Source organism: Aedes aegypti, chromosome 2 (assembly GCF_002204515.2).
Source record: "Aedes aegypti strain LVP_AGWG chromosome 2, AaegL5.0 Primary Assembly, whole genome shotgun sequence".
NCBI classification, from domain to species: domain Eukaryota; kingdom Metazoa; phylum Arthropoda; class Insecta; order Diptera; family Culicidae; genus Aedes; species Aedes aegypti.
Genome location: NC_035108.1, coordinates 90,695,887 through 90,718,912, shown reverse-complemented (window position 1 = coordinate 90,718,912; position 23,026 = coordinate 90,695,887). Strand labels below are relative to the sequence as shown.

The window sequence follows — 23,026 nt, the reverse complement described above, 5'->3', positions numbered from 1 at the left end:
AGGGGGTGGGTGGGTGTCGAAAATGGCCATTTTTGGCGTTATGAAATTTGTGAATAAACCCTAACTAGATATTGAGATACGGAGGCCGAGTAAGGGAGAGTTGACTGTACCTAAGAGCACACTTCAACCTTCGAGCTGACAAAGAAATTGTGAAGAACTAAAAACGCGTTGAATTCACAGTTTCATCTGAATACGAGCAACCGCTTATGCAACATAGACGGCGACATATGGTGAATCGATCAATGGCGCTGATTAAGAAGGAGTTTATGGAACAGACTCATGATCTCGCTAATATGCTTCATACGACATCGTACATCATGCTAAGATTGAACCCACAAGGCATGTGCTGACATACGAAGCATCCCTTGGCCTTTCTGTGTGTTTGGTTTAAATTTTGACGGTGAAAATCATAGTTTCCGAGCATAGAGGACACATTTCAGTGCACACCATTTTTGGTACATAATGTAATCCATCATAAAAATGAATTGTAAAGGTTTATTTTTGTTCTCATGTGAATTTTTACTTAAAATAATGTGATTTTTTTTATACTGTACAAAAATTAACGATAAAACTACCGTGTACGCACCAAACTTTGCGCAGTTAAGAAATTATCATCGTATTTTTGCTTCAAATAAGGCTAAAATATGTATTTTTTTATTCAATTTTCTGTCAAAGATAGGCTTTTAGCCTTTCAGTAGAACACGTGATTTAAAAAAAATAAAAAAGATTCATAAAAAATTAAAAAAATGCAAGAGGTGATGCAATACCTTGTGCCTAACATTGCGCACAAAATCTGAATTGTTCCTAACTTTGCGCATAATGTTCCTAACTTTGCGCATGCCTTAATTGCTCGTTCGCTCTAAATAATTTTACTTTTTTACTGGTTTTGCATTAAATAAAAAGGTTACAACTAATATGAGTTTCATCAGTAGTTTTTCCGTGAATTTAAATTCAATTTAATTTATTCAACAACCACAAACATAGAGTGACCACGAATAGTGATTTACACTGTTCTTATTTTTTATTATATATTCACAAGATTACAATCTGAGCAATATAGTTTACAGCCGTAGCATATACTTATTTGTTTTCGTACGTTGCTTTATATAATTTATTCTCTTGTTTTTTTTTTTAATTTTTTAACCTTTTTTTATTTTTTTGTTGTTTTTGTTTTTCGTTTTTCCTATTTTGTTTCATCTCCTTCAATAACTACCGAAATTCGATGCTCGTATTCACTGCTGATGGCCGTGAACGATTCAATTTCGCACAATTTAGAAGCTTTCTAAAGAAAATCTTCTCTGTTGTACATGTCGTCAGCTGGAAGTGGAGGATTTCCAGATGAACTTGACGAGTCATTAGCAGTGATGTGCTTCAATTAAAGTTCAGACATGCTATGCTCGAGAGATTTCTCGTTTGTCTATTAATATTGCAAGCTGCAGGTTGCTTAGGGACTGTCCCTTAATGGACGGACCTTTACTTTCAACTGAAGCTTCATCGAATCCATGGAAAGCATCGATAAGTTCGGGATTCGATGTATCGTTGATCTCTCGTGATTAATTATTTTTTATTTATTTGACGTCAGTACGGATATTCCATAATTGAACGTTTTTTGCTAGACAACTGAATTTTGAATTATTGTCCATGAAGTGGTAAGCCAACCTTTGCGCTATCAATTTTCCAAGTTCACAGTAAAAGTCTCCTCCTGCGTCAAGTGGGTTTTCCGAGATTTTTCGATGCAAACCTTGCCTTCAGCTTCATACAAAAGGTCCTTTCAGAAATATTATATGTAGCCACTGCCTTATGGATTGAGTGACCATTCCTGGTAAGATCGACAGCTATTATCATTTGTAATGACGTACATGTATGTACGTGCCATTTTGAATTGCTAGAAGTGCGCAAAAATTAAGACCCTCATGTAAAAAATGGGTCCTAACATTGCGCATCGCTTTTTTTTCAAATAAAAATTCGACATATTGTATGGAAAATTGAGGGAATTACTAGAATATTACCTCTTTTTGCAAATACACCGCAAATATACATCTCACAACACAGTTTTGTTCGAAAAAATGTTGATTTTTGGCAAAGCCACTCCTTAGTGCTTGTGCTAAGACGGTGTAAAAGTTGACGTTTATACGTGTGACGATAGGGTTTTTGGGTTATTTACTAACATTTACGAGGTTTTCTTAGTAAACAAATGTATGTCAAATACTTATTTCACATAAACGAACATGTTACTGAAACTGAATTGTTGAAAAAATCATTGATTAATTATCATTTTTTCATGCTTCTTAAAAATGCGCAAAGTTTGGAGCTGCGCAAAGTTAGGTGCGTACACGGTAATGTAGATTTTGAAATATTACCCAAAAACAAAAAGTGTCCGGGCATAGAAGACTTCCCCCTAATCCAAAAGGCTATTATGCTAAATGGCTTTATGCCAAACCGGGTAGACCTTAAATAACTCAACAGATATAATAATTTTTCAAGTACCGTAAAGGACGGCATGATTGACTTTGTACGTTCATTATTTCAGCAGATTAGTGCCTTTGAAATCGTGAGTAGGGGCACAAGCCGGCCATTGTGCCTGCCATGTTTGGATTCCGAGATGTGTCACCTTAAGGGGTAGAGGAAGATGTCCAACAAAACTTAGAAACTATTGAAAAATTCAAAATCTACATACAATTTGTTAACACCGAGAATGAGGAAAAAGAGTAGACACGGCTGACAGTTTGAGAAACTGTTCGTACTGGACGTTCCCACGATACGCACGCTCACATCCCAAATTTGCTTTGATCCGGATCTTTGTGCAGACACGCACCTTTCATCCACATGGAATACCAAAGGTTAATTAAGAATCGTATACGAACTGCCTACGCTTATTCGCGAAACTATTAACAAAAGAGTTTCTAATTAGAAAGCCTTGATTTTGGGATGCTTGTTCTGGAGTACCATGCCCACACAGTAACGGATCACCCACAGTGACGGATCACTTTGGCGTTCAACATCGGATAACTCGCTCAAAACATAAACGTTGATGTAAAACATATTTTTCCCATGTTATACTATTTGTCTTCTACCATTTGTAATGTTAAGCACAACATTCAACCGCTAAATAACGGTGTTTTTGACAAATGTTTAGTTGGTAACACACAGCTATCATTATGTGGTCGTTTTCTGTAAGAAGTGCCGTCAGCATTCATAAGCTCCCACAGGTGGTAAAATTCAAATGTTATAGCATGTTTTATGCTCGTTCGCTTCGATTTAGTATGAATTCATCTTTGGAAAACATTTTTACATAAATTTTTATTCAAAACACCGAATATTAGCACTTCTAATTAGTGATCCATATTATGGACCAGGAAATGATTGTTTACCACGGTTATGGATCACTTCCAAAGAATGTAGATTTCTGCTATTTTATGCATTGGATTCGACATTTTCAGACAATAGCACTAAGGATAAAACTAATAAAACATCAAGGTTTGTAAATTTCATATTTTAGCAGACAAAAATGGGTTGAAAACTTGGTGTGGAGCGGAAACAGTTCATGTCTCAGTTACTACAATGCAGTATCACAAAAAAAGGGCATTTTATCCTTGTTTCCAGCTCAAACACTGCTATTTTTTGCAGTAGTATTTGACACATTGTTAACTTTTGCCATATCATGCAACACAGATGCATTGAGTTGAAAATCTCTTGATTTTGCGCACTGATCCGTAATATGTCACAATTTGATCCATAATATGATAATTGATCCATAATATGATTTTCAGGAACCGACACAATTTTTAACTTTTTTGCAATCCTATGTAAATATTACAATCAAAACAGTTTACTAACCGAAGTTCCAATTTGAAACGATTCGATTAGTGCTTTTAAATTACAACTTTACGTTTTCCATGTCGTTTTATTGAATTTTATAGGTTGGACTCCACACTATTTGATCCATAACTGTGGAGTCATGGTATGTACACTTTTTTTTGAACCCACTCAATATCAGTTTTAGAGAACAACAAATTGTCAGCAGCATTGGCAATTCATATCACAAGAAACGATATATGGTCATTAGAGTTTGCAAAACTTTTGCAACCTAACCTCACGTTCAATTCCCAACCGGATGTGGCTACAAATGCAAATAATGTACATTGGCAAAAAACCGTGGAAGTGTCTATAAGCTGAGAAGAAGATTTTTTTTACCAGTTGGGTGTAATGCAGAAATGAAGTAAGGACTTGTTTTTAATTAATTATGAATCGTGGTTTTACGGCTAATCAGCCGAGTGGAAGTTTAACAACTACCGAAGAGCAAATAATACTATTAGATACATTCAGCAGCTCCAATTTTGCTGAAGACCGCTTTCAAATTGGACGCCTAATTAATTAGTAATTGATTTATATCCAACAATTCTTTAACAGTGTTATTTTATATTGAAGTTTATCGTTTTTCGTTAGTCTTATGAATTTCTCGAGGCGCAACCTCACCGCACATGTCTTCTTAAATCTTCATGGTGATTTGCGTATTTTATTTGAAGTGCGCGAAGATCTTGAATGCCCTGGGAACCTTGAACAATTATTATTGCATTCTTGATTTTCGTTAAGGTGAAGATGAATCGAAGCCAAAGCTTAAATATTCTAGAGCACGGATCTGGAGAACCAAACATCCGTTTGAGTTCAAAACCTAATCGATTGCTCACCACCAGCTAGTGACCAGTCGATTAAGTTTTCAGCTTAAACGGATGTTTGGTGCTCCAGATCCGTGATCTTGAAAATTTGAAGTTTGGCTTCGATTTATCTTCACCTTAAATTTCCTTCATAGTTTCTAGAAAAAGAACATATCTAAAAAGGAGGAGGATCTTACTTTTGGCATTTTTGAGTCAATTCGGCAGTGAAGTTTTTTGAAAGCTACTAAGCTCATATTTGGCCACAATATGCGTCGTATCAAAGTGCTTTTTATGGCAAAGTTTCAGACCAAGAAACCCCCCCTTATGCCAAAGTGAATCATGGGAGTGCCCAAGTAGCTCTGCACCCTATCGAAAAAATGGTATACAATTAGAATAATTTTGACTCATACTCACATCTGCTAACGAAACCAGGTTGCCGTCCTCGTCCTCTTCTTCATCGTAGTCGGACGATGGGTCCAGGTCGGAATCATCTGCAAGCAAAACGGAGAAAACACAGTACCGGCATTAGCACTCAAACGAAGCAATTAATCGGGCGAAACTAACGCTCTATCAGTTGCTGCCGGTTGCCTTGCACGTAGCAGATCTGATTGATAAAGGCTAGTAGGGAAAGAAAGGCCAACAGAAGCGATCCCAACGAGACTACTGGACCGGATTGTTGCCGTTGCTCATCTTCGTCTTTTCGCCTCCTCTGAATTTCCTCGTACAGCAAGTCTAAATCGTCTTTGGGTGCCACTTCTTGGGACGCCACCACATCGGCATCATCTCCGTCCGATCTCAGTTCTAGCTGACCAAGCCGGGACTCAAGACCGTTGACTTCGCTCGAAGGCTCTGCTCGCTTCTGTTTCAGACGCGACTCGAAAGCTTCCAGTTCGTCCAGGTCGATGTCGATGCCGTTGATGGAGAAACATGCCCTATCTACAATGTTGCCGATTGGTCTCAATGGTTCTCGGTGCAAGTTCGATAGATAATGGGGGTGGGTGGGGGATGTAAAATGGACAACTGTGAAAGGAATGAAATGAACGCAAAGATATACTAACAATCTTCCTCTCCGGTGCCGCCGTTCGCTTCGTCGTCTTCATCTGAAGGTGCCTCGGCGTCTTCTCGGTCGAATCTGAAGAAAAACGGAATGACTTGGATAAGTGTCAAATCAAAAACATAGATTGAACAACTTACCCATCCAGGTACTTCAGCGAGGGGATCAGCTCGAAGATTTTGTCCCGGTAGTTTTGGGTCATTGTGACCTCGTTGTTGAACAGATCCAGCACTTCGAGGTTCTCCAGCTCCTTCAGCGGTTGCAGCTCCTCGAAGTCCTTGATCCGGTTGCCGGACAGGTTCAGGTGTGTCAGTTTGGGGCTACCGGTCAGGTGACTGAGGGCGTTCTGAATCCGATTGTCCGACAGTTCCAACTTGCGTAGGGCCGGTAGCTTGGGGAAGTTCTTCAGCGACACCAGTCCGACGTTGATGAGACTGAGCACTTCCAGTGCTGTGAAGCTGTCGGTAAGGCCTTCAATGCTGGTGCTGCGGCAGTTGTCCAGAATAAGCTCGGTGATCTGCGGATGGATAATGAAGGGGAAAGGGAGAACGATTTAGACTAATTTATAAGTGCAACTAGGGTTGAAAAGTCTATTACGGCTTAAATCAGCCGACGGTATCTATCTATTTTATTGATGTTTTTCGGTGAACAAATAAAACATTGATTTATCGTTTGCGTAACGTTTCGGCCTACTGCACTAATTCGGCCATTTTCAGACGCCTAAAATGTTTTATTACAAAAAACACAAATTAATATAACATTCTACATATTTTTTTTTTCCACCACAACTCACATATCAATCACCGCAGCTGAAACTACCTCCTTCCAATCCAGCTGGGAGATCACGTACAACTGTTCAGAGAGGTACTTTGCTGTTGTGGTGTACGTCCTCTATCATTCTCGCTTCGTCTTCTTTCGTTATTGGTCATTTGTCGTAGTTTAACCACTAACGCATTGTAGTTAGTGTTGAACGAACCACACTCACGTTGTAGGTTGACTGTATTCCTTTCAGCCGACGGTGTCTTGAAATAAACCTGAAGTCAATTTGAATAAATTGAGATGTAAAAGACGACAATACTTTGTAGGCCACATTTAGAATGGTGATCGAAGTTCTCACAATCTAACTTGTCGCCCTTCTTGTAGATGGGACATATTACCCCTTCCTTCCACTCCTCAGGTAGCGGTTCTGTTTCCCAGATTGAACGTATCAGCCGGTGCAGACAAATGGCCAGCCTCTCTGGGCCCATCTTTATGAGTTCAGCTTCAATACCATCCTTACCAGCAGCTTTATGGTTCTTGAGCTGGTGAACGGCATTCTTAACCTTCTTCAAAGCTGGTTAAGGTTCCATCGTCCGTAGTACTGACGAAGACATTTCCTCCGTTGTCTCGACCTTTATTTCCTATGCTCTCAACGCCTTTCTGGTGTTCGTCAAACACGGTATTTGAACGGTCTAAGAGGGCCGTCACTCTTGCAGTAGCATGATTTGAACACCTCACCTCGCGCGCATCGTACCGACATAAGGAGCATCCGATGCAATGTTTGTCGTGGGACAAAGAGCTATCGGATGTTTTTACAAGTAGCGATCAACTTAAATCATGGCGCATTCTCGCCAAATGGCGCCCGAATGATTTTAGAATCACAAACAATATATCCAAAGGGAAATCAACAGATAAAAATGGAACAATCCTCAGAATGATAAAACTATGGCTCGCGAACACTTATGGCGTTTTCGGTTTTAAACCTGGGGTCAGAGCTGACCCGACTTGCAATAAACGAACGAAAACGGATTCAGGTTCGAGTCAAATCAACTGTGGCATTCTTACATTCACAGGGCTGGTAGCAAAGAGTAGTGTCGAAAAAAGTTATTTTAGTGACCAGATATGAGAAATAAGTGACTAAATAGTGACTTCCGATTCTCGAAAAAGTGACTAAAAGTGACTTGAAAATCAAAACGTAATTAGTTTTATTTCAATTCTACAACACTGTTTTACAATGAAGAATGGAATATCCAATATGATCTACTACAGGTAGTAGGTCTAGTTGACTACCAAAATTGAAATTTTTTTTTATACTTCCAAAATTTCAAGATAAACAGAAAAGTTAGAATTTACGCAATTTTTTTTATTAGATTTCCAACCGTTTCAAAGTTTTAGAAAGATGCTTTGAAGAAGATCACCGCTTGTGTCTTTTATATTACTAAAGTATTTTATTTTGTAATGTCAATTTTAAAAAAGAACTCGGTATACATGCATGTCGAATTATTTATGTTTTTCAAACTCCCAAAAAATGATATATTAAAAACCGCTAAAATTGAATTCATTGTAAAATATGTAGATCCCAAAATGTTTCCATTATTTCAAGTCGATAATAATTATTAGCGTATAGAGAAGTTGGATCAAAAATAATATTCACAGAAGGATACGTTCAATTAGTGTAACTAGATCAAGATTACGAAAAATTTAATATTTGGCCATCAATCAATATCCGACTGCCCACATTTCTTTGAAGAAACCATGCATGATTTAATGAGCGATTCAACGAAAACGATAAATTCTATGAAGCATTTCTGTATTACGTATTATTCGATGACTATATGCTTTGGAAGCATTCTCAAGGATCTTTCAAAAATTATTCCTAGAAACAATTGATAATATACATTCCTAAAAGATACTTAAATACATGCATATGAAAAAAGGAAATAGACTCTACCCAAGGTCTATTCGGCCATTTATAAAGGTTCGGTTGGCGAATACATTAAATAATTATTCTTGAATTTGCGTTTTAGTGTAACTAACCATTGTATAGGATTTCGTAAAATTCACACTATTCACGAATTTCGAAGACAAAAAGAATAATTAGTATGTATATTTTGAAACGTAGTGATACACCTCAAGATATAAAAATTCCTATTAAATGAGAATTCACAAAATTTAAAAAAAAAAAATACTTTACATTTAAACTTTTAGTTTTACACCAATACATTTACAACATACTAATAATAACTTAGATACTATTACAAATTAAGTGGAACTCTATGAAAAATTAACTTTTTTCACAAAAAAAAAACATGAAGCAAAGTTTTCAAACTGACATTTAGTTAAATTTAAACTTGGCCTAAATTGAAAGAAGGCCGATTCGTAATTTTCTCTCGAAAATTTAGCTCAAAATAGTTAAAAAAATTGACTTTAGTTGAAATGGCTTCAAAAAAGAGACTTTTAAGTGACTGGCTTAAAAAAAGTGACCAAGTCACTAAAACGTGACTCGCTACTCGTCACCTTTTCCAAACGTGTAACGTACCGTGCAAAACGTCTCGCCCTTCCTTGAATCCTTGCAGACCCTTGCGATGTGTCCGAACAGGCCACATCTCCTGCATTGCGGGCCCTTGGATGAAGTACGCTGCTGTTTTTTTTTTTTAATTTCTTTCCGTTTGTTGGTTGCGAACGCTTGACTATTATTCTGGTTGCTACGCAACGGTCGCTCTTGGAGAAGTTTAGTTTTCACGAAGTCTCCCGTTATGGCAACACCAGAATTTTCCAGCGCCATTATCATGGGTCGATATTCGTCTGGGAGACCAGCCAGCAGAATCATTCCGAGCTTCAATCGGGCTTGAAGGTTTTTTCTTCGACCGCTTCAAATGCTCCGTCTTGATTTTTCTTGGGCTTCACGGCTTCCCAAAGTCCTTCCAGCTGAAGAAAAGTTTTCGCTGCGAACTTCTATGACGACAAATTTTCTCGTCCAACCGCTCGATTGGTGGGAGGCTTGAAGATTCGCCGGAACTTGAAGTTGGCATTTTCTAATGCGACAGGCCCATAACCTGTAGAGAGTAGCTAAGACGTCTGTCTTTGGTAGTGGTTAAAGAGGAACTTAATTATTTTCTGATAAGTCTTACAGCTATGAATATCAAGACTTGCTGAGATACTTCTTCAACAGACCGGCACAGCTGTTCCATTTCCTTGCACTCTGTCTCCTCCAGGCGGCGTTTTTTCTCCCGAAATAGGCGGGTCTGCGGTTGCTTAAGCCGCTCTAGGTCACACCGGGGCGGTCGTCGGTACCGTACGTTGTTAACAAGGAAAGTTTTGGGCGCAGTTGAGCCATCCCCAGATAGTGGTCAGAGTCAATGTCAGCGCCACGATATGTCCTAACGTCGATAATGTCGGAGAAGTGCCGTCCTGGAAGTAGGTGCTACGAATAGTCATACTCTTGGAGGCGGCAAAATCAATTAGTCTTAAGCCGTCTTCGTTCGTCAGCACATGAGCGCTGAACTTTCCATCTTTCGTTCTGAATCTCTCCTTCTGGCAAACCTGTGCATTATGTAGCTAGCTGTTCAAAATATAGTATGCTCACTTTGGCCATGATCTTGTTTATCAGGGAGTTGAAAAAATCTCAAGTAGCAAACCGAACCATTTTATTATTCGCTGTAGCAAGGATCTTCTTATGCTGATCAATCCAATTCCGTATATCAGTTTTGCGAACATTAACGCCGATCCAACTTAAAGCAGACTTGTAATAGACGATGTAATAGACGTGGCTATTTGGCTCACATGTTTTTTCACCATTTTGCACTGGGGCTTGAACGTTAAGGTATAATCCATAGTAACAACTAGAACCCTCAGCCGGATGGATTATCGAATGGAGGATTGAAATATTGCAAAACCAATCCTATTTGCCTATTTACAGGCAGCCTTCACGGCGGCCTGCAATTCTTGGCGTAACCTTTCACTTTTGCCTCTTTAAAGGCTAGGAAGATGCCAACGGCTTACAAGAGTATGTCGACTCCATCCAGAAGTACCGGGAGGATGAGCTGTAGGACCGAACTCTTGACAGTTCAGTTTCTGGATTGGAGCGACAAGGGCGTTCCACCAGCTAGCAGGAAACTCACTGCTGTGTAAGATATTTTCAGTAGCTCTAGCAGTAAGGGATAGCGGAAGACGTTGAAGCAACGGATATCCTATAATATAGGTACCTGTCAAGGCATTGGATCTTTGTCGAGAGCCTACAGAAGTTCGACTTAATGTCTAAGTACCTAAGTAATTTCGAAATTGTTGGAAATAAATTCAAAATTAGTAGTTATGTGAGCCCTCCTCGGGTTAGACACTCAGGTAAAAGTTTGAAAAGCCAACAACGTGACAAGGTGCATCAACGACAATGCTTTCGCGCGAGATATCTTCACAGTTTGATTCGCATGCCAAGGCTTCATGGTGTGAGTTCCGATACCATCACTCGTACATGTGTTACACTCTCTTGTGGCATACCATAGGAACACGCTCACCAAGCAACGGCTAATGAGATCAACACACAGTGGTGTGTGGTCATCATCGATTTTCGTCGTTGTCGTAGTTGTCACGGATCGAACCGAATGCGTTGCTTATTCGTCGATTTGATTGGTCCATATTATAAGCAAGTAACGAGCAAGGACCTTGAAAACGACCATCATCCATCCCTGACCGACAACGTGGTTTGAGAGGATCGAAATCAAATTGCGCAATCACGATCGCCTGCGCCTACTGAGAGTTGCAACTGGATTTGCAGTGCGCCACCTGGAGATCGAACAGTGTGGGAGGCTTTTGCATAACTGTACCCCTGAGAGGGTGCAACATAAACATTCCGCCTGAGAGGAAGAGAAGAGAGCGGAATTGCAGCGGTAAATAGTTAAATCGATCAAAAGTCAGTTGAACGGCCACCGCCACCGTGTGTTTACATTTTTCCCATCGAAGAAACCGCTTTTCTTGTGTCGGAAAACAACATTCAACCAATACAAGGCTGACGAAATGTCGATTATCGCGCGCGCCTCCTTCGACCACTCACACAGGGCACTCACCTAGCGGCGCGCGGTCCAAGTGGACCAACACAGACACCGCTAACAACCCAGTCGCGTTTGAGCGTTCACTCGATCAAGCAGCACTCCTTTGTCGGGCATGCTAGGTGCGTAGAAAGATGTCGTAATCAGTGTAATTTTCCGAGCGGAAGTGCGCCCCAGGAGCCCTCAATCGATGCGTTTCGCTGCGCTCGATCGTTTGGTGCCCAAGGGGGCCCTCAAGACCCAGGAAAAGTGCCTGAAAAGCGAGTGCCAAAGTGGAAAATTTCGCAGCTGCCATCCGAATGAAAAAGCAAGATGGCGGCGCGTACGACTCTCCTCCTTACAGATGTATTGTGGAGAGTGGCTTTTCCAACCAGGGGCAGCGATGGCCGGCGTCCAGTAGTGAGTGACTGGCTGTGTGCTGTGGCACAGTGATTACGCTCCGGGTTGTGGTTGTGTGAGTGCGTAGCGATGTAAGAACATAGGAATTATGAGTGACCAAGGCGCGAGTTCGGCGACGAGGCATCCGCTTCAAGAAAAAAGAGCAGCGAAGGAGTGTTGGTCGATTCGAGTTTGGCGATTACGAAACGTCGTAATAAAAATCGGTGTTCGCACCCTCTTGCCACGGTGTTTCTCTGGTGGTTGTTATCGAAGAAGAAATTCGAGAATGCATCACGATTTTTACTCAAAATGAAGTTCGAATTTTAAAAGCATCCAGGTTGAGCCTAAACATTACAACATTGAACGATTGTTTTACAGTCAAGTCACTTCATTAGAACTTTAATTTTCTACAGTCACTTCACAGTTATGGATAGCCCACAGATATGGGTCAGAGTTGGATTAAACGGAGAATATCTCATCAAATAGAGTTATTACTATACATAACTCATTTTATCTAAACAGCATCGCGATAAAGTATAACAGGCTTGAGCACATGTTGTACATCCGTAGAAAATAAAATGTCAATCACATTCCTAGAAGCGTTGATTCACAATTGTGAATCAATCAAAGATAAAATTATTCTAAAAGAAACGACAAAACGTATGCTATTGACTGTTTAACGATAAACTTGCAACGATCGACGCGCCACCATATTTCATATAACGGAGGTTATTAGAACTAACTTGGAGGTGATGATTTTGAGGTTATTTGACAATTTGGAGGTTAAAATCACCTCCAAACACTAGCGATTTTGCGGTGGGATGTTGACGTTTGATCATGAATCACTTATATAACGGATAAATTGCTGTTGTAGTGTTCTGATACATAATATGAGTCTGTTTGATTTTTAGTGAGGATGATTCTCATTAAAAATCAAATTTGTCCGTCCCACACAAGTTTTGATATTTTTATCTGAATCGACAATATTTTTGTATCGTGATCGTGCAGTTAGAGGTATATTAATTAATACAATTCTCGCGAAACATTACTGAATGGACCTATGTACAAATGAGAGGCTCTCTTTGTTTACTTTCTCTTTGATCAATAACTGAGTCACATTAACCTCTTCTGTTGCGTTTTTTTAATGAAACGCTAGTCAAGGAAATTGCCTTTCGATCTATAGTGAAAAACTTCCCAAAAGCTTTAGTATTTCACTGTTATAATCGAAAGAGAGCGAGAGAGAAGAGAATCTCTCATGTGTACATAGGTCCTTTAGTAATGTTTCGCGAGAATTATACTCTTCAGTGTTCGGGAGGTAATTAAAGCTTGCATATCGTTGGCATGATTTTTGACCATAGTATGCTCCGTAAAGTGGGTCTTAGTTGATCCATAACTGAGGGATGATTGTACTCGTTAACTAAATTTTGCTAGAAACGTGTCAATGGAATTTTGAAGCGTAAAACTATGTATAGATTGATTATGTCTGTATCCAAATTCTGACATAGTTAAGAATCTTTTCGTTCTGGTACATTTATCAACACAATATACTTTAACTATACTGCGTTGAGCATGCTGCCTAAATGCTGTTGTAGTGTTATATCTTTAAAGCCTTTTTGAAAGTGAATATAAACAGTTATTGTAGTGTTTCTTCTGCTGTGAAACATTTCAAATCGTTACTGACAGTCGGAAAACTCTGATGATGATGATAATAATGATGATTTGAGTAAGAACTACTGTAGTAGAGTACTGTGCCCGTCTACAATATATTAATGAATATTGAAGGAACATTCACATTTTCTATGCAAACAACGCCCCGGAGGAACACCGCGTGCTTCAATTCCTCTTCAAGCTGTGACTGTGGTGCCTCAGATTGCTTGCCTGCCTCTGTGGTGCGACTACAACGAATGTACACACGGGATGGACAGGGCCTCGACGTAGCTCTCCCCATCGTCGTCGGTCGAGTAAGCTGCAAAGCAACAGAGCAGCAGCAGAGAGGGGTTTCGGTTCGATATGTGTCGCGTTTTTTCTTAAGCAATATGGCGGCTGATTTTTCCCACTTAATGAATGATTAATTCGCCTAAATTGGACATTTCCAACGTCCAGAAGGTCGAAGCACGTTTGGTGGATGGGAGCCTAAACTGGCGGATGACCCTTCGGGAAGCACCGGTCTTTGGGGGACATGCCAACTCGAACTGCGCTGCACTCTCACAAGAATCGATGTACGAAGCGCGAAATTTTTCACTGATAATGTAGGGAACATGTAAACATGCGACAGGCACGGCGACGACGTAATGACGAATTCGGAGGGCCGTTCTGATATTTAATGTTCCACGGAGATGCATGGACTGCTGCATTACTTACAGAAGTACTTCTGTTTTGATACCAAATTGTGAGAAGTACTACAGTTTCAAAGCAAGGTCTAGTCCAGTAATGGAATTTTGAATTCGTTTTCTATTATTAGGCCAGGGGTTCTCAAGCTAAATGTTCAAGTTAGATGAAATCTCGCATAACTTCTGATCTCGTCCTAAAAGCCATTGGTAACCATGTGTGTAGCTAGTTGTTTCTGAGCATTTTAAAGCATTTTCATGTTATTTAACAACGCTATGGGGAAGAAAGGATTAATGTTTACCTGTCCGTGATGTTGGTTTGGATGCTTATTCTTTCATCTGCTCAGAAACAACGAGCTACGCACGTGGTTACCAATGGCTTTTAGGGCGTTATCTCAGAGTATGCGAGAAATGTTTGTCTGTCTCTGTATGGGAGTTGTAAAATTCCACGAGACAGCTTCTCAAGTTTGTGCCTTTGAAAAATACTACGATAGTTAATCAGTAATTAATTAAATTATAATAACTCTCAGGTGGGTCCAACATAGGAAATGTCAGTTCTATTATGGACACAAACATAAACAATAATATTGTGTAGCTCTTTCATCACTGGACTGCAAAAAGCGGCTTCAAAGCAAGGTTGCCAAATATATAAATTTATCAATATTTCACATTGTACAGATTTTCTCGAATGTTTTGTGATCAAAAATCTCTATATAAATTTTGTATACATTGAATTCTGCCATAATTATACAGATTTATATAAATTTCAAACTAAGATGAAATTTCCTTGAACTTATTGTTTATTCATTATTTCAACTTTTAGGGATACATATTTAAAATACGGATTTTTGCCAGGTATATAAATACAGAAACCTAAATCCAGCTTGAAACTCCTCTGCGATGCAAAGAGGCGATTTCGCCGTTTTTCTGAGGAGAAAAAAATAACTCAAAATTTTCAACACAGATGCTCAAGCGACCGAGTGCGAGTGCAAAAAAATGCGAGGATTTCAGGAACTCTCCTTCTCTCGTTGCGATGCTCACCATTACTCACACTTCAAAAAAAACTCTTGAGTCTGCTGCCCGAACAGACAGTCCTCGGGGAGTTGTGAGAGTATGCTTTTTTGATGGAATTTTACTCTGTTCTGTTTTGTGCTGCATCTTACTCGCTCATTTTTCGTTGCCTCTCTGCTTAGCATTTTTTAGCTCCCTCGCAAAAAGGCAAAGGCAGCACGCTGCTCTAGAGTATGTCACCGAACTCTGATGATGTTGAGGAGGTGGGGACGCCATTTGGCATAACGGTCGTTTGGCATAATAGTCATTTGGCATAATCGTCGAAAACTGAGTTGCTATGTTTTTGGCATTACCATTGCTAACATTCTCATATGTGATTTTCCTTTCTTTTGGTCATAGGCTGTTCTTTCTCATTTTCATTTCATTAGCAATTTTCATTGACAATTTTGCCTTCTTTCCTACGTGGGCATTATAACTACTAACATTTAAGACGATTTTCCCTTCCTTTGATCACCAGATCTTCTTTTAAGTAGCACTATTTAAATTTCTAATTTCTTTTATTTTATGCCAAACGTCCATTATGCCAAATGACCATTATCCGAAATGACCATTATGCTAAACGACTTTATGCCAAATGGCTTTATGCCAAATGACTTTATGCCAAACGGGGTAGCCCCGTTGAGGAGAATTGTCAAGCCTGCCTAAAAAGAAAACAATTACAGATTTATATGTGGCAACCCTGTTTATAACTGCGAATAAAAATGCAGGATTGCATCAAATCGCGTTAGTGTCTTCAGAGCACTTATTGTTTGATTTGCTAAGAATGACTTCGCTGAAGACGCCGACTCGATTTGTTGCAATCGTGTACTTTTATATTAGCGTTTCCACACTAAATTAAGGCTTGATTTTTAGACCAAATCCTTGAATTATTTTTGGTTGAGATCAATTTTTGGTTAGGAGGCAGTCAGGAGCCCCTGGCTAACCTTCCGAAATTTTTTTGTTAAGATTCTTTAAGGAAGTGAGTCTATTTAGTCTAGAAATAATTTGTTGATGGAGTTTCCTGACTAAATAGACTCACTTCCTTAAAGAATGTTAATTTAATCTCAATCTTAATTTTGTTAAGATTCTTTAAAGAAGTGAGTCTATTTAGTCTAGAAACTCCATCAACAATTTCTCCACTGGGAAACAGCCTGCTTCGTTAGTTATTATCCGAGAGCTTTCTTCGCCATTTGGAATTGGTATACCCAAAAACAAGGATGGTTACTAAATAATAATAATTTATGATTATTTTCTATCTGCCTCTCCTTCATCTTTAGAGGGATTTTTGGTTCTATTAGTCAATTCGCCTGGGTTGATGTTTTGTTAAGCTTGACCAGAATCGAGATGGTAGTTAGTGTAAAAATTCACAGCAGAATGAAAGAGAGGCAGGTAGAAAATAGCGGTAAATGCATAAGCTTTAGTAATTTGATGACTATTTTTATGCTATTAAAACATAAAAAATAGCCATCGAATTACTAAAAATCTTCCAACAAAAATTCATCAAGCATGTCGGTATTTTCAGTGGTTTCTCATGTTATTCCTTCAGAAATTTCTTACAGAGTTTGATCTAGGGATTGCCTAACGTTCTATACAGAATATACTACTACATAAGTGGAGAGCGAGCAGTTGCAGAGTCGATTTTCATGGATTCTCCAAAGAGTTCATTTACAGGTTGCACTAGAAAATGCTACACAACAAATAGGGAGACTTACGGCTTCGGCACCATTCGACTATAATCGGCAATCAAATTTCAAACGTCAAATACACAATATTTTTCTATCGAAACACACCAATGAAAATATTCAGATGATCTTTTGCTCTGCCAGCTTCCCGCTGACGAGATCTCCGAGACGGAACAAACAATGTTGCTAGAGATGCCCTCAATTCAAATGAACAAGCCTCAAAATGCGACTGATTTGGAGCTGCCGAACAGATTCGCCTGCAGCGCTTATGGGAAAGTTGCCGAAGAGAATGAACCCTATTAAACATTTGACAGTTCAACTGCCGACTAAATCGATTCAAAAATCGGTCGATTGTTGCACCGACGCTTATGGAAGTTTGACACAGGGATCAACCGAATAACACCCGATTAAATAGGGTGTGCCGACGTAATCCTACTGAATAGGTAGATAAGTCGATTGTTTCTGTAAAATCCAACAAAGTTGACCTTCTCAACACCAGATTTCATCGATCACCCGATTTTATTTGGCAACTAGTCGGTTGATCGCTGTGTTAAGCTTCCATAAGCGTCGGTGCAACAATGGAATAATAGCAATTTGTCAAGAGACTCCAAAATTTTCTCAAGGGCCGAAAAGATTCTTCAGAAATCTTGACAAAAGTTCTTTTCTGCTAGAGTTTATCAGATATTGTTTTAGGACTTTCTTTTGAGATATCTGTTGGATTATTCCAGGAATATTTCCAATAATTTAAGATAACATTTCTTGCTTTCCTTGCCTTGGCTCTGAACCTGAAGAAGGTCCAGAATTTTGGAAGATATTCAAAGATACTTTCCCTAAAGGATTTCTTGGAGAAAACCTATGAAATTCTATGAGGTAAATTTATTCTTAGAAACTGAACAAAATTTTGACAAATGATCAATTCGTATTAAAGCCTTCAAGTGACAAAATCGTAGTACAACTCATAAACAGCTTTATGAGGGTTGCCTCCTTCCCGTCCGTTAGCATAGATAGATATTGTCCCTTCTTAGACTAACTTAAGTTAAACCGAAAAAGATTTGTTAAAAAAAACTAGTTTTCAACTGAATGTCTCAATAAATAAATGAATCATCAAAATAATCACAATTCCTGGAACTATTTTTATAAAACATACTAAATAACTAGTTTTACTAGAACTAGGAATAACTAAAAGAGATTATGAAAAACTCTTTTAATGTGTAAAAACTCCACTAGCTATGCAGAGATTCAACCCGATCCTCGTCAGAAAACTGGATAAAAATAAGTTTGAAATTAAATATACGTGAACTGCTTTTTGCTTCAAACCAATTCCAAACGCAAGATTATCATTTTTCATATATAGGAAATAGTTGAACTGAGCAAATTTTGCTAAAATATCGGACTACAGAATAAAAATAAAAATATTTAATTACTAACGCGGATGTGTTTTCGGAAATCCAGTATCTGGGTATTAAAGTACATTGGCTTGCTACCACTAAGCCAGTTTTCTCTGCTTGTCAGTGGAGCTCATGCCTGCCCAATCTAGTGTTGCCACATCTTTTCAACTCTCATCTGTTTTTTTGATGATTTTTTTTTATCTTGTGTCAGTCTCCAAAAAAATTGATAAAAAAAATCAAATTGCATCTAGATGTACAAACACCTAGACAAATTCGCACATACTCATTGACAAATTTAATTTTTGGTTTGGCACTTCCGAAGTATGCAGGCAAAATAACTCATAGAGAACGTACATGAAAAGCCAATGTACGGTTCTTTCTTGAAAGAATGTGTCAAGTTAGTGGAAATATTTATTTACCTCTGCTGCAAAAATCCATGTCCTTTGCACATGAAAGGAATAACCCAAGTAATCATGGAGCATTATATCCTTGCCTATATAAAGCATCTGCATTGCTGTAAGCCTACCATTGAAGTAATTTAAAAGTGGAAAAGGGCCTTTATATAGTCGAACTAATGCAAGAATGTTTATAAAGCAACAAAGCAATTCTACAACAAAGCATTGCTGTTTTGCCTGACAGCTCTTGAAATTTGTCGAATAAAAGCAATATCGCATCAGTATTGTTGATATGCAGTAGAATACGTGCAATGTTATAATGCTTGGTGTTACTTGGGAAGGATTTTGTCATCAGTGAAGAACTGTTGCTCACATATCCAGTCTCTATTAGGAATGTTAACAATTATTCATCCAATTTTTTTCTACTAACGAGTAAAGAACATTTCTTTTAATTTTGAATCCCTTGGTATTTGACATTTTTTTCTTTATAATAATGCCCAAAACTCATGTTATCAGGGTTGGTAGCGGTCAGACAGCAAAATAGTAGTGACAAAAATTACAAAAAAGCGACTTCATAACTATAAAAATTAATCTAAAATAAAAATTTAGACGCGAAATCAGCCTCTAATAATTAAGATATTAACAAGCACATTATGTAACATATAAAAATGAAATTAATTTTGATAATTCGAAATGTGTCTCAACAGTTAATTGTTTTAAACGTATACATACAAACAACTTCATCGAATGACATGAGATATGAAAAATCATCAAAGGACAGATTGTGCCTATAAACAATGGTAAATCTTGAAATCTGGGCGCACAAAAGCTAGGCCGCTGAGCTAGGGGGCCGTCCATTTATTAAGTAAGGATTTATGGGAGGGGGGGGGGGGGGTTAAAGATTTTTTACGCGCCAACCATTTTTAATTTATTTTCATAAATAAATTATCATGGGGGGAGGGAATTGAAAAATCCCCAAAATTGCCTTACGTATTAAGTAGACCACCCCTAGGCATGTGTAACAACTTTAAATCTCAAATTCCAATCCGTAGAGAAAATCTACGGAAATTAAAAAATTATAAAATCTGAAGAAATAAATTATGGCAAAACTCTTTGGGATCAATAGCGAACTTATTCGTTAAAATTCATTAAAGCTGTTTTATATGCCAGAGTTGCAGAACGAATTTCTGGAAACAATGCTTTATGTATTTCTTGGGAAATTTCAGGTAGAGTTCGAAAGTAAGTTTACGATGATAAAGGAAGATTGTTTAGTTATATCCAAACTATTATCGAGCCAACTTCAAAGTTCAATATAAGTAAAGTTGTCGTAAAGTGCTTAGAGATTGAGTGATCTTGTGGTGCCTAGTTCCGAAAACCGTACCAAGGCCGGTAGTGCCAGAAACGTCCGTGTGTGACCCCAATTCCTCGCCGGAAACTACGATCCTGCCCCAACATCTGCGTTCCTTACAAAAATTGTAGATTCATTTTTGGACTTTCTTGTGAATTTCTGGGCAGAATCGATAATTGATAAATAGAAAAGGTAAAAAAACCATTAAGAATGTATTTAAAATTTAACTCAGACTCACTAACAAGGTAGCTTCGAAGCTGTATCTGTTTTCGTTAAACTCGAAAAAAATTATTATTATAGCTTTATTAAGGAGATTTTCAGCCCTAGGCTGGTTCATCTCCGTCTCGAAAAAAAAATGAATAAGGTAATTATTGTGCTATACTAATTAGAGAATAGACGTATTACAATAACCTAGATATTACTCTGTACTCGAAGTATCCAAAATAATCGCATTACTAGTATTTAGTGTAGTAAATAACATTTATTCTAAGCTGATTTTGAAACAATTAGTCAATATGCCCATGTGTGTTAAAGCAACGAATATTTCTATTTTAAAGTACGTATATTTGGAATAGAAATAGTCATTCAAAATCGTAGGAATAAAAAGGTATGCTTAATCCGCAAATGGATGTCCTGTTTTTTTTTTTTGTGTGCAAAATTTGTGAATTTATTTCTTAGTAATTTCTTCCCTAGACATTTTGATTTGCAGATTAAAACAAAAAAAATGTGCATTAGAGCAATATAAACCAGTACATTACTGTCCTGCTATTTAAGTTTAAGATGCTTGTTCAGACTATTGTTGATTTATCATCAGATCACAAAAAAAAAAAACAGTGACTTTAGTGACCATTTTTCTGTAAAAAACACTTCTTGTTGCAATTAGTGGCCAGGACGAAAAAAAGTGACCAACTCACTAAAAAGTGACTCGCTACCAGGCCTACTGTTATGTCTAAAAAATCTTAAAAATGTTTTATGTAATTACAGATAACTCTGTGTATGTGGCATCCCTGGCCAGGGCGGCTGTCAAATGATTTAACAGAAGTACGGTGAAAATAATGCTGTCACCGTACTGTTCGTTAGTATTTCACAGGGTTACAGTAAATTGTTTCTTTTCACTGATTTTTCTGGTAAAATAGTAGAATTTACAGGAATATCTGTATTTTTGTCGTTTCGGTCAAATTCGGTGATTTATTTCACAGGATACTTCGATTTTTTTAAGTGTGTAGCTTTGTTGAAAGAAAGTGAATATTCCTCAAGGGGCCAATGCCCGAATTCACTGGGTGACGTTTGAGCGGTGCTATTTTGTGACCAGGTCAAAAATAGTGTCCCCTGGCCCGCTAAGACGTAATTCGCCAAGATTTTGGTAAAACATTGGTTTCCCGAGATCTAGGTAAAATAAATTCCGAAATTCGGTATAGAACAGTACACCCTATTCTGTTTTTGCCGTGCAAAAAAAAATTTCATACATTTTTTTCGCCAAAAGCTTATTTTTGCATAAAACGTCGAGAAATCCCCCGTGCAAAAACAGAACGTTTTTAGTCATGTATTTGAAAATTACATTGCAAGGGTGCCACAACTCAAAAACCGTTTGGGAACACCTGCTCGTACTGAAAACGGGCTTCTTGTTTTTCCTTCTTTCGTGTTCGACGGCTCATATGCGGGGTTGTGATTATGTTGAGAACTTGAGAACGGGTATTGATTGAACACTGCCGCCGCCACCGTAAAAAGTGCCACTAAGTGGAGGAACTTCATTTGGCCGGTTCCGAGAACCAGGTTGAAATCTTGCCAACGAATTTACTAGCCATTACTGTCATTGACTCGAAAACTGTCAAAACGAACTTTTGAGGTTAAATGTGGGCCACCATTACGCGAACAGCGCACTCTTTATTTTTTTGGAATGGATCCGCTTCGCCGAAACGCACTATTTTCGGATCTAAATTTTTTGCCCCATAACAGGTAATCTTGTTCGTCCGAAATGAACGGATTTAGAAATAGAAATCAAAGGAACCATTGCATCCTCGCGGTTTGGCTCTGCTGTTCGCAAATGTGCGTGCCTTTTTTTTAGCATACACACACCTTCCGAGGAGAGGTAACCAAGGAAAGGCAAGAGCGAGACACGAGCAATGAATCGAAGCAGGCGGAGGGCAAAAAGAAAGAGGTTGGACTTCCCCCGAAGGAATCGCGGACTTTCATCATCCAGTAACTCCGGATTAATCAGGTGTCCTTTGCTTTTCTAACCACGCTTACCTTATCATCTGGAAGTCCGCGTTTTTCCAGCGCTATTCTCTTCTCCATTGTTTTTGTGTGTGACGTTTTTCGCTTCTATCGGCTGCTACTTCCTAACTTCTGGCTCCCTCTGTCCTCACAAGACGGTAAACGGCGACGACCAAAACCCCGCACGAGACGATTTCCGTACCGTGTTCCGGAATATTGTTACGACCGCGGTAGCGAAAGAAGAAAAAATCAACAGATTATACGGCGCACAGGCTTCGTTTTTCTTTCCGGGCGGAACCACAAAAACGTCCGCGTTTCGGCCTTGCGACACTTTCCGGTTCTTTGAACCGACGTTCCTCACTATCTGGATTACGGTGAAGCCTGGAATCTCTGCGTATTTCGCACTTTTTCACTACTTTTCGCTCCTCTTGTAGAGTGTGTTGTATGACGACCGCACAGCTCAGCCAAAACGTTTGATTAATTTTTTCGATCATCGACTGAACGACGACACGACGAAACTCTTTTGGTCGATTATTTTTTTCACTCACCAAAACACTTGCAAGCTCGCGAGAGTGTGTGAATGTTGTAGGAGTGTGTGTGTGAGTGGGGGGAACTCACTGTCTCGTCGCGCGCGCTCACCACTACACACGGAGCTGACATCGAATCCTGAATGCAAGTAGCGGTACCGGCACCCAAATCGTTCGAGAGCGCGCCTCTTTGGAAAATTCGTTTAG

The 23,026-nt window shown here is 38.8% G+C and overlaps 1 protein-coding gene across 2 annotated transcripts in view; it reads right to left on the bottom strand.

Moving 5' to 3' along the window:
* The window catches only part of LOC5571484 (acidic leucine-rich nuclear phosphoprotein 32 family member A), a 32,439-nt gene extending 9,638 nt beyond the window's left edge, over positions 1 to 22,801 (bottom strand). Inside the window, exons 1-5 of one of the 2 annotated variants that reach the window (XM_021841491.1) lie at positions 22,326 to 22,801; positions 5,850 to 6,226; positions 5,714 to 5,787; positions 5,220 to 5,591; positions 5,070 to 5,146 (exon numbers count right to left, since the gene is read on the bottom strand). In XM_021841491.1, the coding sequence (XP_021697183.1) occupies positions 5,070 to 5,146; positions 5,220 to 5,591; positions 5,714 to 5,787; positions 5,850 to 6,226; positions 22,326 to 22,373 (948 nt within the window). In that variant the 5' untranslated portion in view covers positions 22,374 to 22,801. The remainder of the gene's footprint in view (positions 1 to 5,069; positions 5,147 to 5,219; positions 5,592 to 5,713; positions 5,788 to 5,849; positions 6,227 to 22,325) is intronic. The other variant, XM_001659688.2, reaches the window with a different exon arrangement.
* Positions 22,802 to 23,026: the final 225 nt, after the last annotated feature.